At 49.9% G+C, this 19,448-nt stretch overlaps 2 protein-coding genes across 8 annotated transcripts; one reads left to right on the top strand and one right to left on the bottom strand.

Moving 5' to 3' along the window:
• Positions 1-1,399: 1,399 nt before the first annotated feature.
• On the bottom strand, positions 1,400-11,253 carry PMPCA (peptidase, mitochondrial processing subunit alpha). Of its 3 annotated transcripts, none has more exons than XM_077148827.1 (13): positions 11,132-11,253; positions 9,751-9,953; positions 9,144-9,223; positions 8,826-8,908; positions 7,531-7,625; positions 6,563-6,663; positions 5,884-6,147; positions 5,192-5,284; positions 4,987-5,105; positions 4,763-4,853; positions 4,438-4,500; positions 3,913-4,057; positions 1,400-2,761 (listed from the first exon to the last, which is right to left on the bottom strand). In XM_077148827.1, the coding sequence occupies exons 1-13, from the start codon at positions 11,200-11,202 to the stop codon at positions 2,592-2,594; spliced, it is 1,578 nt and encodes a 525-aa protein (XP_077004942.1). In that variant the 5' UTR covers positions 11,203-11,253; the 3' UTR covers positions 1,400-2,591. The 3 variants fall into 3 exon arrangements, with proteins under 3 accessions (XP_077004942.1, XP_077004943.1, XP_077004944.1); XM_077148828.1 differs by lacking the exon at positions 11,132-11,253 and adding an exon at positions 10,943-11,122; XM_077148829.1 differs by lacking the exon at positions 11,132-11,253 and adding an exon at positions 10,562-10,922.
• A 92-nt stretch (positions 11,254-11,345) lies between these two features.
• Positions 11,346-18,270, top strand: ENTR1 (endosome associated trafficking regulator 1). Of its 5 annotated transcripts, none has more exons than XR_013170663.1 (10): positions 11,346-11,496; positions 11,844-11,993; positions 12,774-12,842; positions 13,714-13,829; positions 14,127-14,543; positions 15,065-15,138; positions 15,526-15,644; positions 16,100-16,162; positions 16,552-16,691; positions 17,279-18,270. XR_013170663.1 is itself a non-coding variant. In XM_077148822.1 (10 exons), exons 1-10 carry the CDS (start codon positions 11,427-11,429, stop codon positions 17,385-17,387), a joined length of 1,320 nt encoding a protein of 439 aa, XP_077004937.1. In that variant the 5' UTR covers positions 11,348-11,426; the 3' UTR covers positions 17,388-18,270. The 5 variants fall into 5 exon arrangements, 4 of the variants coding, with proteins under 4 accessions (XP_077004937.1, XP_077004939.1, XP_077004938.1 ...); XM_077148822.1 differs by having other exon boundaries at positions 11,348-11,496; positions 15,526-15,637; XM_077148824.1 differs by lacking the exon at positions 11,844-11,993 and having other exon boundaries at positions 11,348-11,496; positions 15,526-15,637.
• The last annotated feature ends 1,178 nt before the right edge of the window (positions 18,271-19,448 follow it).

Genomic DNA, 19,448 nt, shown 5'->3' with positions numbered 1-19,448 from the left:
AAGTGATAACAGTCCCCGGAGCTAGTGTTGCGTCATGCCTTGGGGAAAACACCACACAGACCAGGCCAGGGTTCCGAGGCTGGAGCCCTGCTCAACAGGAGCCCTTTAGTTTAGATGAAAGGAATGCCCTTTGGAAATTTAGTTTAAAAGTCAGATTAATGCAAATTAAGTTGGCCAGTTTCCAAGAAATAAGTTGCATAAAGAATTGTGAAATACAACAAGCTTGAGGGTTTTCTTTTACATTTAGCTTTTGTTCTCTCCCAGTTTTTTGTGTCCTTCATCTGACGAGTGTCTGACTGCCCACTACATATTCCAGCCCCCAGGATAGAAGCATGAGCAAAGAAACTCTCACATTATGTCCCCCTAATGGGGGGGGGGGGCACATATAAAAAAGATGCCTGGATATATGTTAGCACTCAGGGATGGAAAATGGGTTGGGAATGACAGTTTGGAAGGGGCACCTGGGGAGGTGAAAGATGGGCAGGAGCTGACAGAGCCCAAGAAGGATGTCCCACCTGAGACACAGCAAGTGTCTTGGCCCTGAGTGGGGCACAGCCCATGGGCCCCAGGGGCGGGGCGGCTCTTGCAGTGTGGCCTGTGGCCATCTGGACCAGGATAGCGGGGGTGAGGTGGGACTGAAGGAAGTGAACAGGGGGTGCCGGATGTGGACTGGGCATTAGGAGGTGGTCGCAGTGCCAGGCACGTGGGATCGTGACCTGTAACAGGTACAAGGCAATTTGCTTCTGTGTGCAAAAATGTTTGCACATGCATAAGCCAGTCCAGCACAGAGGCAGGTGTCAAGGGGGCAGGACGCAGCTCAGACATCAGTTGGACTCTGGGGGATGATTTTCTCTTGAAAATAGTCATTTTAAAAGAATGGGTGGGGGGTGTTTACAGTTACAAGTCCTCTTTTTTTTCTAATAAAAACTGTTGGCCAAGAACAGTACTACCAGCTTTATGGGTAGCACTGGCATCTGGTTTGTGGTGGTAAAGGAAGTGCTGACCTTCAACTCCAGAGGTCAGGGCTTTAGTAGGTCACGGGAGGGACCGTACAGCCTCTCTTCTGCAGACCTCCTTTCCATTCGAGTCCCCATTACCCAGCAAAGCCCCTTCAGGGCACAGTTAAACCCCAGCCAGAGGGAGCAGCGCTGCCAAACCAGGCTTTTCTCCAATGTGGTAATGAGAAAGGGTTTAAAACCACTGAAAATCCACTCCTGGAAGTCATGTTATGAGAAAACAGTATCATCCGTTTCTATTTCCCTTGGGCTCAAAGCCGAGGGCAGGTTACGCCAGGAGTTCAGTACATGTCCCCCATAGTCGCTCACGCAGAGTATGTGTGTTGCGAAGGTGCTGGGTTTTCAAGATATGACAGGTTCTGGTAATATAATAAATGGATTAAAAACCGAAGGAATGTTGAAATGTTTATTGGATTGCCTTAAACACCCACTCCATCATCCAACTCCACAGCAAAAAAGGTTCTTAGATTAAAAATAGCTTTTGTCAACTATTCTCTAACAAGACTGCAGCAAAAGTGTGGCCCAACCCACAACTGCTGCAGCCTCCAGCCTGTCACAATGCCCAGCCCCGGGCAATTTCTGTGTGTCCTAATCTGAAAACCACTGGCCTATGCCAACTAACAAATTTGAAACTGCATGACTAAAAGCTGCTGGACCCTTTGGTTCCCCTGAAATTCCCACACCACACATGCCGAATGCTACAGCTCTTCAGTCTATCTTTCAAAACAGCTGCAGGCTCTGCAGCTGCAACTTCCTTTTGCTTCACCCATTTCCACGGACCTAAAGATTTCTAGAAGCCCTTCCCCTGCCCATGTTCTGACATCTGAAATAGGAACACACCTTCCACAAGGCTTAGCAATACTGTGTCAAACCGGACAGCTCCCAGTTGAAATGTCTCACTCGCCTGCCGACTTGAGCCTTCGCTTTCCACGAAAACTGCCACTAGGGCCTTTTAACGTTCCCGTCCTTACTGGAGGGTGAGGAAAACACCGCTAAGAAAAGCATCCACCATTTTGTTATCGGCACCACCTGCGTTCCAGCAGGTGGTACATTTGACCTTGTCCTGGCCACTCTGCCAGGGACGAGTCCCGGTCCCAAATGCCCAGTGACTGAGCCCAGGGTCTCAGCAGCTCTGGGCACATGGCATGGACCTCCAAAGGAAGCCGGGAGAGCTGACGGACCCACTGGTCTCTGCAGTGAGGTACCTGTGCATTTACTCACTCAGCAACTTCAAACAGATTCCAAATGCTTAGGATCCATAACAAAGGCTATGGATACACACGGACCTGGTTTTACCACTGAAGGCAGCGTTTAATCCCCCTGAGCTTTACCTTGTTTCCAGCTTGGAGCAGTGAAGGCAAGTATTTATTCCACGGATGGACATAAGCAATTCTGAAGGAGTGAAAACCAAGTTGGTGGTCCAGCAGTATTAAATGTGTTCTTTCACGTTTAAGACGAGTCCCATTTCCCACTGTTTATATACCCAGGCGTCTTTTTGCACTAAAGTAACATCCAAAGAAATGCATTTAGAAACATGCTCCAGCACTCAGGGCTGTGCCAGGCCTCAGAGCGCTGCTACCGGAAGAGCCGATAGACCCTGGGCAGGCGCCCATCCCTGCTCGACAGCGCCGCCTGGATGTGCTCGTAGGTTGGCAGGTCTGTCAAGTCGCCCAGTGCCGCCACTGCAGGTTTCCCACGGAGCATTTTAGAAGTCACCCTCTTAATGTCCTCTGACGTCACGTTGCCTGGCACAGGGGACAATGGGGGCTCAGTGAGAGCTGTGAGTGCTCCCGACTACTCTGCCTGTGTGGGCTGCGCTGTCGCTAGGGGCTTCCCCTGACTGTCACCCTCACGCCCAGGGGGCCACAGATGCAGGTCAATGTGGTGCCCAGGAGCCACAACAGGGGGAAATGGCAGAGGTAGGTTTCTCTTAGTAAATGGAGTAGGGCAGATCCACCTTAACAGGAGCTAACATTTTTAAAAGAAAGAGCTCTTTCTCTAATGTCTTAACTGTACGATGGACCTGCTCAAAAAAAAAAGAAAACAATCTCAGGGCTGCACCGACAGCAGGGTGAGGTGGAATGAGGGAGGCCAAGGGGCTGCATGCTGCATCAGTAGAAGGGCAGCAAGGAACTGGAGACAACACGTCACAAGCATGCCACCCAAGCACATCTATTTTGCTACAGAAAACAAGACCTTTAGGAGATTAAGTATGCTTTTACTTGAGGGGCTGAAGGGGTTAATGGAGGGAGAACAAGGGCCTGCTGTGCCAATTTAAAAAGGTGGGGCAAGCCCTAAGCATGGAGGACACGGGGCTGAAGCTCTGCACAGCCCAGGAAGCTGCCTGAAGACACCATGTGCCTGAGAGCCCATTACCAGGCAGCTCTGGGCCAGGCTCAGTATGAAACACAAAGCTAATGCGTGAGTCTTGGGTGATGTGCACCCAGAACCAGGTCATGGACCCTCTGGGAATCTGAGGAAGCCAAGTTATACTAGCCCCAAAGACTTCTATGCCCATAAAAGCTGGCACGTGACCTGAGGAAGATCTAGGACTTGTGGAAGGTTGTTCACAGGGGACCAGACACTCCCCATAAGGCCCCAAACTGCAAAGCACTGTTCCAAGCTATCATCATTCCACAAGGCGTGGGGTCCTGCGCTGTGCTCAGCACTTTTTGTCCCCTACCATATTCAACCTCTCCCACCAGGGAGCACAGAAAGCTGGTCGATGCCTAAGGCAGCGCCGACCCACAGAGGGGCGGTCTGTGAGCCTGGGCTGCAGTGGCAAAGACGAGGCCCTGCCTTCTGCCCCTCTGACCCTTGGAATGCCTGTAAAGACAGAAAGCCCTGCCCGTGAGCCTCCCACAGGCCTGCCGTGCCCACTCTACCCAGCACTCACTGATGAGAGAGCACAGCTCGTGAGGAAGCTTCCTGGATCGGGTGGCCAACACCTGCCTGCCAACATCCTCGAAGATCACAGGCCGGGATTCCAGGTTCATCATGAGCATGGACATCAACTGGGTCTTGGCTCGCTCCAGCTCCACCTGGAAAGTTCCACGAGCAAGTAACACAATGTAGCACATGACCGTGCTCATGGCACTGTGCAGCAAGCAGCCCCTGACATTTTTCAGCTAGCGGAGGACTGGCAGAAAGGTTTTCCAGGGCAAGGACTTCCTTTCACCTGAAGCTCAAAGGGAGGGGAGGGCTTTCCCAGGACATGGATCTGCAGCCAAATCATAAGCCAGTCCTGCATTTCCACTCCTTGGGCTTGTGGAGACATTGGGGCGGGGCAGGGGGCCCTAGTAGGGATACCGGGCAGGGGGAATGAGAACAGGAACCCACTGCTGGCCAGTCCTGTAATGTAACACAACTCTACCTATCAGCTGCTGCGGAAAGGTATGAAAACAGCTCCATGTGGACTCACCACATCCACAGTTCCACCCATCAAAATAAATTCCTTTGTGATGATTTCTACCATCTCACGAACCTATGAAAAAGAATACATGGATGAAGAGCACAACCAGAGACTTACCACCTACGTGTGCACTTGGGCAGGGTCCCCCAGAGAGGCTCTTAACTACAGCCTGAAAGGGGAGTTTTTCACTCTAAGGCATGAACTAGTCAAAATGGAGGATCTGGGCATAACCTTTGAGGCACCATCCCAGGACATTTGACGATGGCTCTAGAGGGAGGAAAAAGAGGATGTGCTGAGTAAAGTTAGGGGGAGGGACTGCAGCCCTGGCCCTCACCTGCCTGGGGTCAGCACTGGCGTGGATACATAAGAGGCCTGTGTCCTCATAGCTGTGGTGGTAAGAAGTGGCGTTGTACATCCAATGGTGTCTGCAGGGGAAACGGACATGCTGCAGTGAGGATTACTGGACAGCACCCAACACACAAACTGGAGGAAGGAACACCTGGAAGATGCCCCCACTCCGCAAAGAAAGCAGAGGATGCCCATGGGGAGCCCACCCACCTGTTGAGCACATTGAGGTAGAGCCTGGTAAACATGCCCTTCCCGGGCCCACCAGCTGAGAAGGAGCCCCCTCCTCCCATCATCATGTTCAGCACGGCAAAGGGGATGAAATCTTCCTCCTATGGGAGCCAGGAATGCAGAGCTAGGCAAGGAGCCAGCCCTCCTGCACGAGGGCGCTGCGGGCTGACCAGTTCCTGCCACTCACCAGGAAGGAGCAGCTCTCCAGGCCCACCATGATGTGAGTGAGCTCGGGGATTGGGGTGGGTCCCAGGCTGACGTTGGACATGTCTCTTTCCAGCTGTGGCCAAAGACAAACAAGGGCAGGTCAGGTGAAAGGCAGCCAGGGCCTGCCACCTTCTCAGATCAAAACATCTCCAAAACAGTTATGCACACACACAAGAACCCTGACACATGGGTACGAGCCCTAGTGTGCACAGTGAGCTAAAGTTAAGAGCACAATCATCATACTCCTGTTTCATGGATTGTAACAACGGTGCCACACAACGCAAAATGTCAGTAAAGAAAAACTGCATGTGAGAGAAGAGAACCGGGGTACTCTACTTTCTGCATGATGATTCTGTAAACCTACAGCTGCTCTAATAAAAAACAAACAAAACCTGATTATATAGAAATCATACGCAACATCGGCAAGCTCCTGCTCAGGGGTAAGAACCATCTACCTTCTACTACATGCAACTCACACGCGCAAGTCTAACAAGCCCTCAGCCGCCACACGGGACACATCCCACCCCACTGTGTGAAGGCAGCGCATGCTGAGGTGGATCCAAGGACACGGTAGCCTCTAACACCTTCAGGACAGACATAAAGACACCCCCAAACAGAAGTCAAACAGCACACACAGCCCGAGACCAGGACTCCCTTCTGTCCTGGCCTTACCTTGACGATCCCTCCCGTGTACTGTGCGACCGACCTGTCGGCGTCTGTGGCCCCCCAATGCCCCCAGGCTGGCTGTACCCCCAGCAGGTGTCTCTGGGCACACTCCACGAGGTGCTCGTGCTCCATCCCCACCCCAGCCAGCACCATGCGGTTGGGGGTGTAGTAGTTCCTCAGGTAGGCATGAAGCACCTTCTGGTCGATCTTGGCAATATTTTCTGTGGGGCAGAAACGGTGGAGGCCCACTGTGTTCTCCCTGTAAGCTGCCTAAAAAGGGAATTGAGATAAACACAAGTGACTAAAGCAAACATAACCACATTTCCTCAAATGACAAGCTGGGCCTGCTGGAACTTTTCTCTGGACACATCTTTGGAAAAAACATCACATAATCTGCTGTTTTATCTATTTGGCAGTGGCAACTTTGTATTTTTGAAAACAGTAAAATCTACCGCACCAGAGGGGAACTTTGTACAAAAGATTCTTTTGTAGATGGAGTGGTGAATAAAGACTTCATTACAATAAGAAGGTGCAAATACAGAAGCTGTGGAAGATCTGGGAATTAAGCATGTGCTGCAAACACCCACAGCCCACAGGATGGCCCCTGGAAGCAAACATCTTCCCCCTGGCCTGGGATGGGAGGGCCGCGGGTGTGTGGCTACGGGCAGTGGAGTTTACACTTTACTTCGTGGATCATCTCAGTGAGGAGTGGCTCTGGGTCAGGCCTCATATTTAGGTCCTCCAGCTCGAACTGGACAGCCATGCGGGTCAGCTCCAACTCTTCATCTAAAAAAGCATCCAGAGGACCAGGGATCAGATCACAGTCGGGAACAAAGAGCACAGCTAATCCCGCACCACTAAACTAGGCAGAAGAGCGTCTGCCATGACAGTGGTGGTGAGTGGTAGCAGAGTCACCTCTGGCTCTACCCCAGATTCCAGTGGCAGAGCTGGAGGGAACATGTGTGAGAGAGGGGGAGAGCCATTGCAAGCAGACCCCCAGGGCAAGCAGGCCTTTTTCCCTGGCTCTGCCATGAGGCAGTCACTCGGACCTGCTCTGAGCTCTAGCTCCCTCATCTGTAAAAAGCATGGAAGATACCAGAACTGTGTGTTTGCAAGCACTGCCATGAGGATGAGGTGGTATCAGAGATCAAGATGCTTAGAAGACATAGAAACACAGACATCAGGGGGTGCTGGCTCCTGGCCTGACTGCACAAGTACCAGGCAGATCTTAACATGGACCTGCAGCCTTGGGGACCAGAGGCTGGGGCTCCAAATCAGAGCAGGTAGGGAGGCAGCTGCAACAATCAGCACCATCCCATCTCCTGTCCACTCCTGGCAGGAAGTTCACGAGTCCTGCCATCCACAAGGCAATGAAGGGCAATGGAAAAACAAGATAGATAGCTGAGGAGCCTTTCTGAAATGAAAAATCCAATTTCTCAAGAAATGTCAAAAGTACAAGGAGAGGTGTCCAAGTTTTAAGGGCTCTCTCTAAAGGCAAAGGAGTTTTCCATTCCTCAGTGTAATTTCCCATGAAATCATGCCAACTCACTGTCATAACTCACTGTCATAATGTAAACTCAACTCCTCCAATAACCAAGAATGCTGTGCTTCCACCATCACCCCCGGTCCACCTCTTATGTCCCAGGTTCATACCTGTCAGTCGGGATTGCAGGACCACATCAGCCAGCAAGCCAACCACAGTGTCCAAGCCTTTTATGTTGGCAGACACAGCATACATGGTGGTGTCTCTGGAAAAAAGCAACAGCACTGGGGACTGAGGTCCTACCGGGACAGGACAATTACATCGTGTTAAAGACTTGCACACCTGTGGGTGTCCTTTATTACTTTTCATTAAGGATCAGCATTCTCAAGTCTTTTCCTATTAGTCTTACAGTAAAAATCCCTAGCAGGCAAGAAGCATAACTGCATACAGGTAAATACCTGAATAAAAGACTCGTCAAGTCAAAATGCTAAAGAGCCAATTCTGAAAAAGATGTATGCAACCACATGCTTCCAAAAGATAAAATGTTTCATTCTGTTCTTCCTTGGTGTTGATGAAGAAACTGGCGGATTAATATGGAAAGGTGTCTGGTCTCAGATGGCAGGAGAAACCTGGGGTACCATGTGAATGGAGGTTTTCAGCTGAGTGGGTCAGAGATAGTCCAGCACTGGACTATGCAGAACAGACACCACTGGCACATGGGAAGGGGTGAGGCCTGGGAGCTGGGTGCAGTGGGGAGGCCTGGGACGGAAGGGGGATTTCTGGACCTTTCCACTGGAGGCCATTCTTAGTGTGGCTGCAGGACCAGGTGGAGGTAGAATGGGGGTGGGGGGGAGGATGGGAAAGGAAGACGGGAGAAAAGCAGGAACAACAGCTTGAGCTACAAGTGGCTGAGGCCTATCAGAGGAGGTAAGGAGCTTGGAGCTGCGTAGGGGCAGCTGGGGCCAAGATTTTTTAACAGACCTGTTTAAAAAGGTGACCATGTTGCCTCCACGCTAACTTCTAACTTCAATCCTTAGCACTTTGTAAGTCTTTTATATGTAATTTCTTTGTATGCAAAAAACTACAGCAAAGCATTCAAATTAAAAATAATCCATAAATCATGCGCCCACCTCATACTGTCCTGACAGAGCTTTCTGACAGCTCCAAGCCAGGCCTGCAAAGACCCACCTGCCACTGCCACAGCCTCTACCACCCCCCATCCCCCAAGTCTGTGCTCTAGCTACACACAGCTTCTTGCTGCCCCTCAGCAGACCACTGCCTTCCCAGCTCTGTGCATCTTGCCCACCCAGCTCTCCATTGCTCCAACCAGTCACCAGGGCCCCTTCTCACTGTCCACCTCCCTGACTTCTCCGACAGTGGGGCTCAGTGGCACTTCGGCCAAGAGGGAAAAAGACAGTTCAAAGTGGAGGCAAAACAAGCTTTATTTTAGTAACAGCTATTGTACCTTGATGTCTGGCAGTCGCAGATACCTCCATGTTTCTCTAATGTAAGCAGAATTTCATCTTTGCTGTTAAATCGAGCAGTAGACTGGTGGAAATAAATAAGAGAGCCTAAATAAGTTATCCAAAACAATCCCTAGAAAACAGTTTTTAAGATGGAAATTTACTTTCCCTTCTAAAATACATACAGTCAAGTTATCTTTTAACTCAAAGGTTTTTAAATAGCATTAACTTAGCAACTTAATCATTTATTAAAATAAAAACCACCCTTAAAAAGGAAAGCTTCTTCCCCAGTCTCAGAATATCATAAATCAAACACTTACCGAAAATGCCAATTTTTCCAGAAAGTGAGCAATTCCACTAAGATATTTTGCTTCATATCTTGATCCTGAATTAATAAGAACTTGTAATAAAAAAAGAAATCAAATGTCAAATCAAATGTTCAAGACAGAAGATCTCATCAAGAGAAATCTTTTTAAATTGTGAAAGAGCTTAATAACCAGATTTAATTATGGAGGTGTGATAGTTATGATCATTATCTCAATTGTAATGCTAAGTTTCACAGGTGCATATGTATGGCAATGATTATTTGATTATAGATATTAGTAGTGTATGGTCTGTATGCCACTTATACCTTGGCAAAGCTCTTTAAAAAAGAATTTATTTTACATTTTTCTGATAATACAGTGATGTATATATCTGTGGCAGAATTCTTTCAGAATTATAGAAAAGTAGAAAGGGGGAAAAAAATCCACCCTAAATACCACCTACAAAAATGACCACTGTTCCTAATTTGGTTACTAAGTTTTCAGGTTTTACAGCATGCTTTCACTCACAGTACAATTCGTAATTAATACAGAAATTATGGGTCACTGTTGACTGAAACATACACCCGTTAAAACAAATGAAATCACCCATAATAGTACTTACTTCCTACTGTACAGAACTGTCCAAACTTATTTTGGGATGCCACCCGAAGCCCATTATCCAGCGTGGTAACTTTGGTTTCAAATTTTTCCTGTCCATCGACTGTAGCAAAAACAGGCTTGGGTATTCCAGGTAAGGGAGAAGACAGGGGGATGTTGGGATAGGTACCGCCGCTACTAAACTGTCGGTATGCGGGGGCTCTGAACCTGCGGCAGAGAAACCCGCCCAGTTACAACAGAAAGACTCAGACCCGGGTGCCTGTGTATCCTCCTCAAAGGAGAATACAAAGGATCAAGGGTACCATGTCTGGGCACAAGTCATAGCTCAGCCATGGGACCTAAGGCCAAGTAAATTGGTAGATATAACGCAGCCAGAACAGCACTGGCCTAACGGCCTCAATGAACTCTGAAAAACCGCACTCTATTCCCTGGCTAGGGAGGCCCTGCATGATCTGGTCTTGGGTCCCCTCTTCAAAGTCATCTCCTAACCACCACCCCACCCACCTCCCTAGGTTCCGGTTATGTTGATCATTCGGTCAATTCCTGGAACGCTCTGTCACTGTCCTAGGGTCTGCCTTGCTCTTGCCTGCACTGTTCACATGGCTGACCCTTCTCTCCTCCTTTGTCCCCTGGCTGAAATGTCATCTTCTCAGAGAGACACCTTGAATGATTCTATCATTCTATATAAAATTATTCTCCCCTTACTGTCACCGAATGCTGCTTCTTTACTTCAAAGCACTCATATCTTTGCTGAGACTCTGTTCACTTTTTAGTCTGTATCAGCTTCTAGAGGACAGTTAACTGTTTCTGCTTACCACTGCACCCCTGCACCTAACACAGTGTCTGCCATACAACAGGTGGTCCACACATAGTTGTTGCCCGCATGACTGTGCCAGTAGGAAACAAAAGGCTGACTTGGTCGCTGGGGTGGGAGAAGCGGGAGGAGTTGACCGGGAGAGGGTCAGCAATCAATGGGAAGCGCATACAACACAGGAGCCAAAGGCACAGACTCTGGTGTCAGTGAGAACCGCGAATCTGGATCTAAAGGAGGGAAGACTGCTCTGCCTTGGCCTCGTAAAGGAGCACGCGGCAGGTAACGGGCACAAAAGATGGAAAGGCCTCGGACCAGCCTCTTCGGCCGGAGGGGTTAGGATGAGGGAAGACTCAGGATCCGGAAAGAGGAGGCGCGGATGGACCTCGGGTACCAGGCTCGAGACACAAGGCGGGAAAGCGCCCCCATCGCCTGGGGGACGAAGCTGGTATCTCCCAAACAGAACCCGTCCAGTCGACGCCGTGTCTGGACGCGAGGAGACCGGAGTCATTGCCGTCGGAGGAGTTCGAGCGGTCCCGACCGCCCTCCGAGACCCGGTTCGCCAGCGGCTCACCTCAGCCGCGAGCGGCCCCAAGAAGCCGAGCCTCGCAGCAACCGCCTCGCCGCCACCACCACAGCCGCCATCTTGTGCCTCCGCCCGCCACTTCTGTCGTCACTTCCACTTCCGTCGCCGGCGGGGTTCCGGCGCGCGCTTCCGGTCGTCGGACGGGAAGCAGCGGCCAGCGGCACCGAGGAGCAGCGGCGGCCGAGGGGCGGGCGACGGGGGCGGGCGACGGGGGCCGCGGTTCGAGCGGAGCCGAGGCCATGGAGCCGCCGCTGCCGGGCTAGGCAAGGCCGGGCCCGCGGGGATGTCGGGCTACGCGCGCCGTCCGGGCGTCACCCCGCTCTCCCGAGCCCGGAGCCTAGTCATTCCGGACGGTAAGCGGGGTTGGGCCGGGCTGCTGCCCAGGGAGGCCTGGGGGACGGAAAGCGGCTGGGAGGGTGGGGATGGGGTCGGCCCCGGCCAGCAGCGCTCAGCCCCCAACTCCGAGGACCCCGGAACCCCCGGGGCGTCATGCTGCACCCCGAGTGCCTGCCGCGGGGTCCAGGGCCGGTTCGAGGCCGGCATGCCGCCTCTTACCTTGAGTCGCGACGGCCTCCTCCGCGCGTGGGGTAACAGAACCTGCTGACCTCACAGAGTCATGTTGAGGCCGAGGTAAGGTAATACGTAAGGCCCCGGTGCAACCCCCGGTCCACCGTAAAGTCGCTCTTATTGTTACTTACAGCTCCAGCGTTCTATGAGGGCCGAACTTGTCTCCCCCAGCTAGACTGTGAGCGCCCCCATGGCAGGGACCTGGACTCCCACTTCTTCGGCATTCGGCCGACGTTTATGTGTTATGTACCCAGTCCGGTGCTAGCTTCAGTGGGAGACACAGGTGAGAGACCAAGGCGCCAGCCTCAGGGAACCCTCCAGTTGTTGCATTGCCTGTAGGTAACTGTGCTGTAGTGCTAACAGCCATTTGCTCAGCAACGCACACTCGCTGTGGGCCAGTGTGCCAGACTCACGGTTTTCAAAGAGGAAGAATGTCCCCGCGCACTAGGAGCTCACAGTCTAGTTTGGGGAGACCAATTTAGGTACACAATCTCAATCCGGAATGATAGGTGCTGTAACCGATGTGAGCCCAGTGGAACTGGTGGAGGGACAGGGCACAAGGCCAGGGAGCCTCTGTGCAATAGACCCTGTCTGGAAAAGAGTTAGTGATGTTTTTGGTCTCCACAGCTGGGCAGGTCCCAGTTCTAACTCCCCCTCCCTCTTCCTAAGCAGCTAAACTGCCTGACATCCAGGCCATACAGGGAGGGTTTAGATAAGATTGAAGGGCAGGTTGAAGGTGGGTGTGTTAGAGTCTGAGTAATGGTAACACAGAGAAGGGGTGGGGTTGGGGGGCGCTGTGTGCACAAGACAGGCAAACACTGTACTTATCCCCACTGGGAGTCAGAATCCACTAGGGAGCATTTTTTTAAATTACACATGCCAAGGCCCACCAGGCCAGTGAAAGTCAGAACCTGCAGGGTCAGGGCCCTGGGGCTTAGTTTTTAAACAACATCCTTGGGTGATGAGAACCACTGCAATAGAGACTCCACGTCAAAACGTGAAGACATAAATTTATGGTCATAACGGTTTCCCACAGTCATGGTGGGGTGACGTCTTTTTGCAGATTTTGGCTATGGAAAGGGGAAATGTACTAAGCAAGGTCCATCAGGAGCCCACGAGACACGTTTTGGAGGTAGAGTAGTTTGGTAATCCTTTCTTTTTCTCTCTGTCCGACATATGATGTGAGGCACACTTTAGGTAGTGGGGCTTTTGGCTTGCTAGGGAATTAGTGGTGGATCTGGAGCTGGAAAGAGCAGCTGGGATATCATCCAAAGGATTCAATCCTAATCTCATTGTAGAGGGAAAGGAGGTGCAAGGGCAGGAGAACCTGAGATTTGGTGACAGAAAAGAACCCTGGATGTCAGGGAGGGTAGAGAGTGACATCCAAGAGGCTGGAGGGACGACAGGGACTGAGGTCAAAGATGCTGGCTTAACATGGTGCCTGGCATAAGGTTACTACTCAGAAAGTAATCTGTGGATGGCCCAGCTACAGTGACTGGTCAGGCATTTGGGGGCATGGGAGACACCTTGGTGAGGGAAGGGAGGGTTGGGACAGATGCAGGTTGGTGGTTAATTATGCAAGAAGGAGTGAGGTAGGACAGTGATTCCCAAACTTTGTGCATCTGAGGTGCTTTTAAACCTTCTGTTGCCCGGGTTGCATGCACCCCAGTTGTCAGGACAGGGGAATGGGGTGGGGTACAAAGTCAGTATTTTTGACCCTGGGTGGGTCGAGTGTGCAGCACAATGTGGGAAGCAAGGAAACTTAAAAAGGGAAGGAGCAGAATGTAGGGTGAGGAGGTAGAGCTGTTTTATTGCCCACTTTTTTGTTTGTGTTCTACTTTTTAGCGTCACCCAAGTTACCATGGGATATAAGGACTATTTCTGGTTCTAGATATGCTTGCGCTCTGGAAAGAGAAACTAATGGGAAGGTTCCCTTTTAATAACCTTTGTTGACTTCAAACATTTGCCTTACTGTTTATTATTTTTTGGTTTTTTTTTTTCAGATGATAAACTTGAAGATCTTGAAGAGGCAAATCCATTCTCCTTTAAAGAGTTTCTGAAAACCAAGAATCTCAACCTGTCAAAAGAGGACACGACCAACAGTAGGATTTATTCAAAGGTAAATCTAAGGAGTTGTTTTTAGTGCCTGTAGATAGAAAAGATCTTCAGAGAACATCTCTTTTCTGGCTCACAGCATCCTTTGGAGGAGGCAATGCATGAACTGCGAGGCAAAGCCCAGGTGCTAATGCCATTTGCGGTTTTTGTGGGGATAAGAAGTAAAGCTGTTTGGAGCCCTCTGGGGATCTCCTTTTTCCAGTAGACCCGGTGAACCCCTTTTTTAAGGGCTGGGCACATGACAAAAAAAGTACAACCTCATTACTGAATCAGAAGCTCTGCATCCTGCTTTTTTCTTTAGGAAGCCACGAGGCACTCACTGGGGCTTCAGCACAGCTCCCCAACAGCCCAGACCATGGGGTATGGCCTTGAGTACCAGCAGCCATTTTTTGAAGACCCGACAGGGGCCGGCGACCTCCTGGATGAGGATGAGGATGAGGACGATGGATGGAATGGGACCTATCTGCCATCGGCCATGGAGCAGACACATTCGCTGAGGGTTGCTGCCAGCGCCTCACCCTGTAGCACTTACGTGTCCTTCTTCTCCAACCCATCGGAGCTGGCAGGGCCCGAGTCTTTTCCTGCATGGACACTAAGTGACACTGACTCACGTGCTTCCCCAGGGTCTCCAGCAGGAAGTCCCACCACAGAGTTCACCACCCACGGAGAGTCTGTGGGAGACCGGCACCTCCGGACGCTGCAGATAAGTTACGAAGCAGTAAGTGAGGGCAGGGTGCACTTCCTTGATGATCTGAGGATTAACTGGAAGGTCAAGACAACCTGCTGCACAGCAGCCTCTGGTAAAATTTCCCTCTGGAGAACCTTTCTCTCTGGCTGACTTCAGTTATAGCTGTGAACATAACCAACGAAAGGGTCCTGGGCAGGTGGGGCCCATCATAGGCGTGCCAGGAGCTCAGTGGAGAGGAGGGGTTAATGGAGCAGTCAGCTCCAGGTCAGTGCAGGAAGTGTTCTGAGTGGAAGAATTTTTTTTTTCAGTTATAATTACCTAGGAAAGGAAACAGGTGACAGGGCATGAATGAGACTGGGATCTGTGAGCACTGATTTCCAGGAAGACGCAGTTTTGTTCTTGGCCCCGGGTGAGAGCACTGTGGTTCATGCTCTGTTGGCACAGCTCTTTCTGTTTGTCAAGCAAGATGTTCAAGAGCCAAACTGCAGACGTGCAGGCCCTATCTGAGTGAGGCATACTGAGTTTCTAATAAGGATTTTCTTTCTCTACAGCTGAAAGATGAAAATTCTAAGCTAAGAAGAAAGCTGAATGAGGTTCAGAGCTTCTCTGAAACTCAAACAGAAATGTATGTAAGACTCTAGTTAGGGATGCAATTGAGAACATCTGACGTTCAGGGGAATTGATATCCAAACAATAACAAAGTAATCCAACAAGTTTTATTGAGTCTTTGTTTTACATAATCCTCAATCTCCAGCACATTTCTCATGCTCTGGGTAAATGTTTGTTTTGAGCATGAAACCCAAGTCCCCCAGACTCTGCGTTAGTCTGAAGAAAGCAGCTGACTGTCCCCCTGAGTCCTACCTAGTGGGATGCTCCCACCCCCTCTCTGCCTGACTGTTTTTGTGACGGTGCACTCAGGGCCATCACCATCCATTAGTCAAATTAAAATGCCCTTTGGGAATACTCTTGGGACTGGTCACCTGAGTTCCTCATCCCTCTTTCCTTTTCCAAGGGTGAGGACACTTGAGCGGAAATTAGAAGCGAAGATGCTGAAGGAGGAGAGTGACTACCATGACCTGGAGTCCGTGGTCCAGCAGGTGGAGCAGAACCTCGAGCTGATGACCGTACGAAGAAAGTTTTACGTCTCACTCAGATCTGTGGCAGCCTGAAAGGGAGATGGGGCTAGTGAGAAGCCCCTCCCCTATCAGAAAGGCCATGACTCGGGGCTGAGTATTGGGACATCAGTGCATCCTGCTCTCGGGAGGGTCCATCTTCTATGAGTTAGACTTTTGTCACCAGGCATGGTGTCCTGGGTGGTCCCAGAAGTCACTGTAGGCAGAGAGTCCAGAGGCACAGATTCTGGAGGGCACGTCACAGCAGGACTTCTGATGGCGGAGGGGCTTGCTGGAGATGGAGGGAGGGAGGGAGTGGGGAAGTGGGCAGAGCCCTGTACCCCACGTGGGTTATCATTGCACTGGATAGGTATCACCTCTGTCGGGGGGAACCGCCAGCCCCCTCCTCTCTGCATCATGGGGAGTATGCTTTCACCTTACCGCATCAGTGATACATTTGTTTTTGAATAACAGAAACGAGCTATGAAGGCAGAAAATCACGTCATGAAACTGAAGCAGGAAATAAGCTTGCTCCAGGTAATTATAGAAAAGGTCTTAGGTGTTTTCCTTTGAGCTGCAGAATCACAAGTGTATATAGATGTGAGTTCAGCAACGCCTCTGCTGGCTGGCGTTGTCCCTCCCTCACGCCCAGTAGGTGAAGCACTTGAAGTCAGGACCGCATGAGTTTTCCCTGCAGGCCCTTTGATAAAGAAACATATTGCTCAAGGCCTCATTGTCCTGTTTCTTTTTCTTAACAAGAAGGCTGGGGGTACAGGTAGTCTAGGTTGGGCTGTAGACTCGCAAGAATCTCCTGTTGGTATAGACTGAGGTGCCAAGCACATGTAGAACGTGAGGCTGGCAGTTCTGAAGTGAAGAGGAAAGGATTTAGGCCCCATTGCGACCGTCCACCCACCTCGCTTCCTCAGGCTCAGGTCTCGAATGTCCAGCGAGAGAATGAGGCCCTGCGGTCTGGCCAGGGTGCCAGCTTGACCGTGGTGAAGCAGAACACCGACGTGGCCTTGCAGAACCTCCGCGTTGTCATTAACAACGCACACTCTTCAATTAAGTAAGCTCTTGTGGGGACTGGGGGGTGGCCTGGGAAGCGGGGTCCAACTGGCCATTAGGAGTCCTGGTGTCACGGGCCACACCAGGATGGACCTGCAGGCAAGGGCCATCCCTTAGTAAGGTCTCCGTCTTGACCACACTGGCTCTGGCCCTCCTGGGAAGCTCTAGAAGGGGAAGCATGTGTGTGACTGTGTTAACCCTTGACTGAGGGTGCAGAGTACACGTGCGCCTCCCAGGCTTTCCAGCCTTCTGCTCTGTGATCGTCACTCTTACCTGTAAGGTGAGGACCTCAGTGTTAGACAGATTTGAGCCCCCGCTCCTTCACTTAGATCCTGATTTAAGAGGAGCAGTGATGTTTTCCTTCCTGTTGTGGAAAGCACATACACTTAGTTCAGTGGCTGGTGCAGAAGAACGGGAAGTGTCAGCTGCTGTGGTTGTATTCCCTCGGGCTGGGCTCTGTGCACCCACAGCGCACATGCAAGCCTCCAGAGGGAACTTGCCACTCATGCTGGTGGCTTTGCTCGTGCGCAGATCGCTGTTGTTGACTGTTGGGAGCCACGGCTCATGACATCTCTGTTTTTATTTTAGGCAGCTGGTCTCTGGAGCAGAAACATTGAACCTTGTCGCTGAAATCCTAAAATCTATAGACAGAATTTCTGAAATTAAAGATGAGGAAGAGGAGGAGGAAGAGTCTTAACCCGGAAATGCTTCCAGCCTGAAGCTCTGTTTACATCCTGAAATCACTACTTGCTTATTTATAAATGCAATTGTGTCTTTAAATATGCAGTCTTCCCCTATAGTAAAAGTATTTATCATGAGATACTAATTTCATCACCTAAAGCAGTATCATTAGCTAGTTGCCATCCAGAGGCAGCCATGAGTATGAGCTGCACAGATAGTTTATATGAAATCTTTGTTGGTCAAGTGTCTTATTTTGTAGACTCTGTAGTCTATTGGAAAACATTTATAAAAGCCAGTGATTTTTTTTTAATTACTAAACATGGAAACAGCAGTTCTGAATAAGTGCTTTCCATTATTTTCCCAGATTGCTAGTTGTGAGAGAAATTCAATTAACTTAATAAGTGGAGACAGACAGTGAGCTATAATGCAGAGTATTGACTTGTGCAGGAATCTGTGCCTTTTTACACCCGCCTGGTGTCTCCTCTGACTTGCCATTCACTCGTGGCCATCACAGGCATGGCCCCAGCGGGTTTCAGCTCAGGGTTCTGAGACGCCTCTTGGTGTTTGCTGCTATCCTGGTCCTCCAGGGACCAGGTCACAAGGACCCCACACTGTAAAGCTGGTTGAACGCACTTTTTCTGTTGGCTTTCATATTTTAAAATACTTGGGCTGGGGCAGATTTTCCAGTAGCATTTTGTCCAGTGAGGATTAGGATTTAGGAATTTCATTCCGTCAGTGCCTTCCCAGTGGGCAGGAGACCTGGTGCCTTTCTGAGCACATCTGACGTCCCAGTAAGGGTGTACCATGTACCGTGCGCCTTCTCACCCAGTTTCCAAGTAAATTCCCTTTTTCCCTCCTGTTGATAGCTTTCCTATTTAATAAACTCTAACATTCACATACACTGTCCCCTTTTTCTTTCCTGACATAGCCAGTTCTTCGTGCTCCTGTCCTCAAATGTGAGGGTGTGCCTCTTGTCACAACTGGGGCTTGGTGCTGGACAGTGCGCGCCCATCTGGGACCCACGGGGTCAGGTGCAGGCTTGGCCCCCATACCAGGGCTGGGGCACGGCAGCCAGCGTGTCGCTGGAGCTAGGCAGATTGGGTTCTAGCATGGTGGCTGCCTTTGACATATGGTTGAGTTTTGTTGTTACTGTTTGATTGAGATGTAATTCATAAAATGTTCAATTTTCCATTTAAAAGTACCATTCAACAGTGTTTCACAAAAACTGTTGTATAACCTCACCACTATCTGATTTCTGTCACCCCAAAAAGAAATGTATCCATAAACTGCCACACCCCATTCCTCCCTAACCCCAGACCCTGGCAACCACCAGTCTCCTTTTGTCTATGGTTTTCCCAATTCTAGACAGTTCACATAAATGGAATCACACAATATGTAGCTTTTTGTGTCTGACTTGTGCATTTGGCATGATGTTTCCTAGGTAGAATGTATCAATGCTTCATTTCTTTTTATGGCTTATGACATTCCACTGTGTGCATGTACCGCATTTCCTTTGTCCTTTCAGAGGTTCATAGACATCTTGGTTGCGTCTTCCCTTTGACGCTTTGGGGTCATGCTGTGATGACATCCCTGCTTTCAGTTCTCTCAGGCATGTTCCCAGAAGCGGGGTTGCAGGGTCATATGGTAGTTCTACTTTTAACTTTCAGAGAAGCAGCCAGACTTTTCTACGGTGGCTGTGGCATTTGACCCCACCAATGATGTACTGGGTCTCCTATTTTCCTGCATCCTTGTCAGCCCTTGTTATCTTCTGTAGCCATCCTAGTAGGCCTGAAATGGTTTCTCCTGACTTTGAATTACATGTTCCTAATGTCTAATGATGTTGAGCATCTTTTCATTGCTTTCTGGCCATTTGCATATTTTCTTTGGAGAAATGTCCAAGTTCTTTGCCCCAATTTTTTTTTTAAAGTAATGAGAAGCCAAGAATTTATAAGTTTTCATCTTTTTTTAGAAATAGTTTAAAAAACAAAGATTGCAAAAATGATAAGTAGTTTTGTCACACCCTCATTGTTTAGGTGTGTTCTGTAAATTCAAAATCAGTAAAATAATATAAAAATAT

The sequence above is a fragment of the Tamandua tetradactyla genome, chromosome 2, assembly GCF_023851605.1.
Source record: "Tamandua tetradactyla isolate mTamTet1 chromosome 2, mTamTet1.pri, whole genome shotgun sequence".
In the NCBI taxonomy this organism is placed as follows: Eukaryota; Metazoa; Chordata; class Mammalia; order Pilosa; family Myrmecophagidae; genus Tamandua; species Tamandua tetradactyla.
The sequence above is the reverse complement of the archived record's forward strand: the minus strand, read 5'-3'. Positions and strand labels throughout refer to the sequence as shown.

Coding starts and splice junctions, on each gene's coding strand:
- PMPCA (XM_077148827.1), bottom strand. CDS start 11,202: ATGGCGGCTGTGGTGGTGGCGGCGAGGCGGTTGCTGCGAGGCTCGGCT. Junction 4,501..4,762: donor CCAGTGCTGACCCCAGGCAG/GTGAGGGCCAGG, acceptor TCTTTTTCATAG/GTTCGTGAGATGGTAGAAAT. Junction 4,058..4,437: donor TGGGTGGAACTGTGGATGTG/GTGAGTCCACAT, acceptor GGAACTTTCCAG/GTGGAGCTGGAGCGAGCCAA.
- ENTR1 (XM_077148822.1), top strand. CDS start 11,427: ATGTCGGGCTACGCGCGCCGTCCGGGCGTCACCCCGCTCTCCCGAGCC. Junction 11,994..12,773: donor AGCTTCAGTGGGAGACACAG/GTGAGAGACCAA, acceptor GTCTTTTTGCAG/ATTTTGGCTATGGAAAGGGG. Junction 12,843..13,713: donor CCACGAGACACGTTTTGGAG/GTAGAGTAGTTT, acceptor TTTTTTTTTCAG/ATGATAAACTTGAAGATCTT.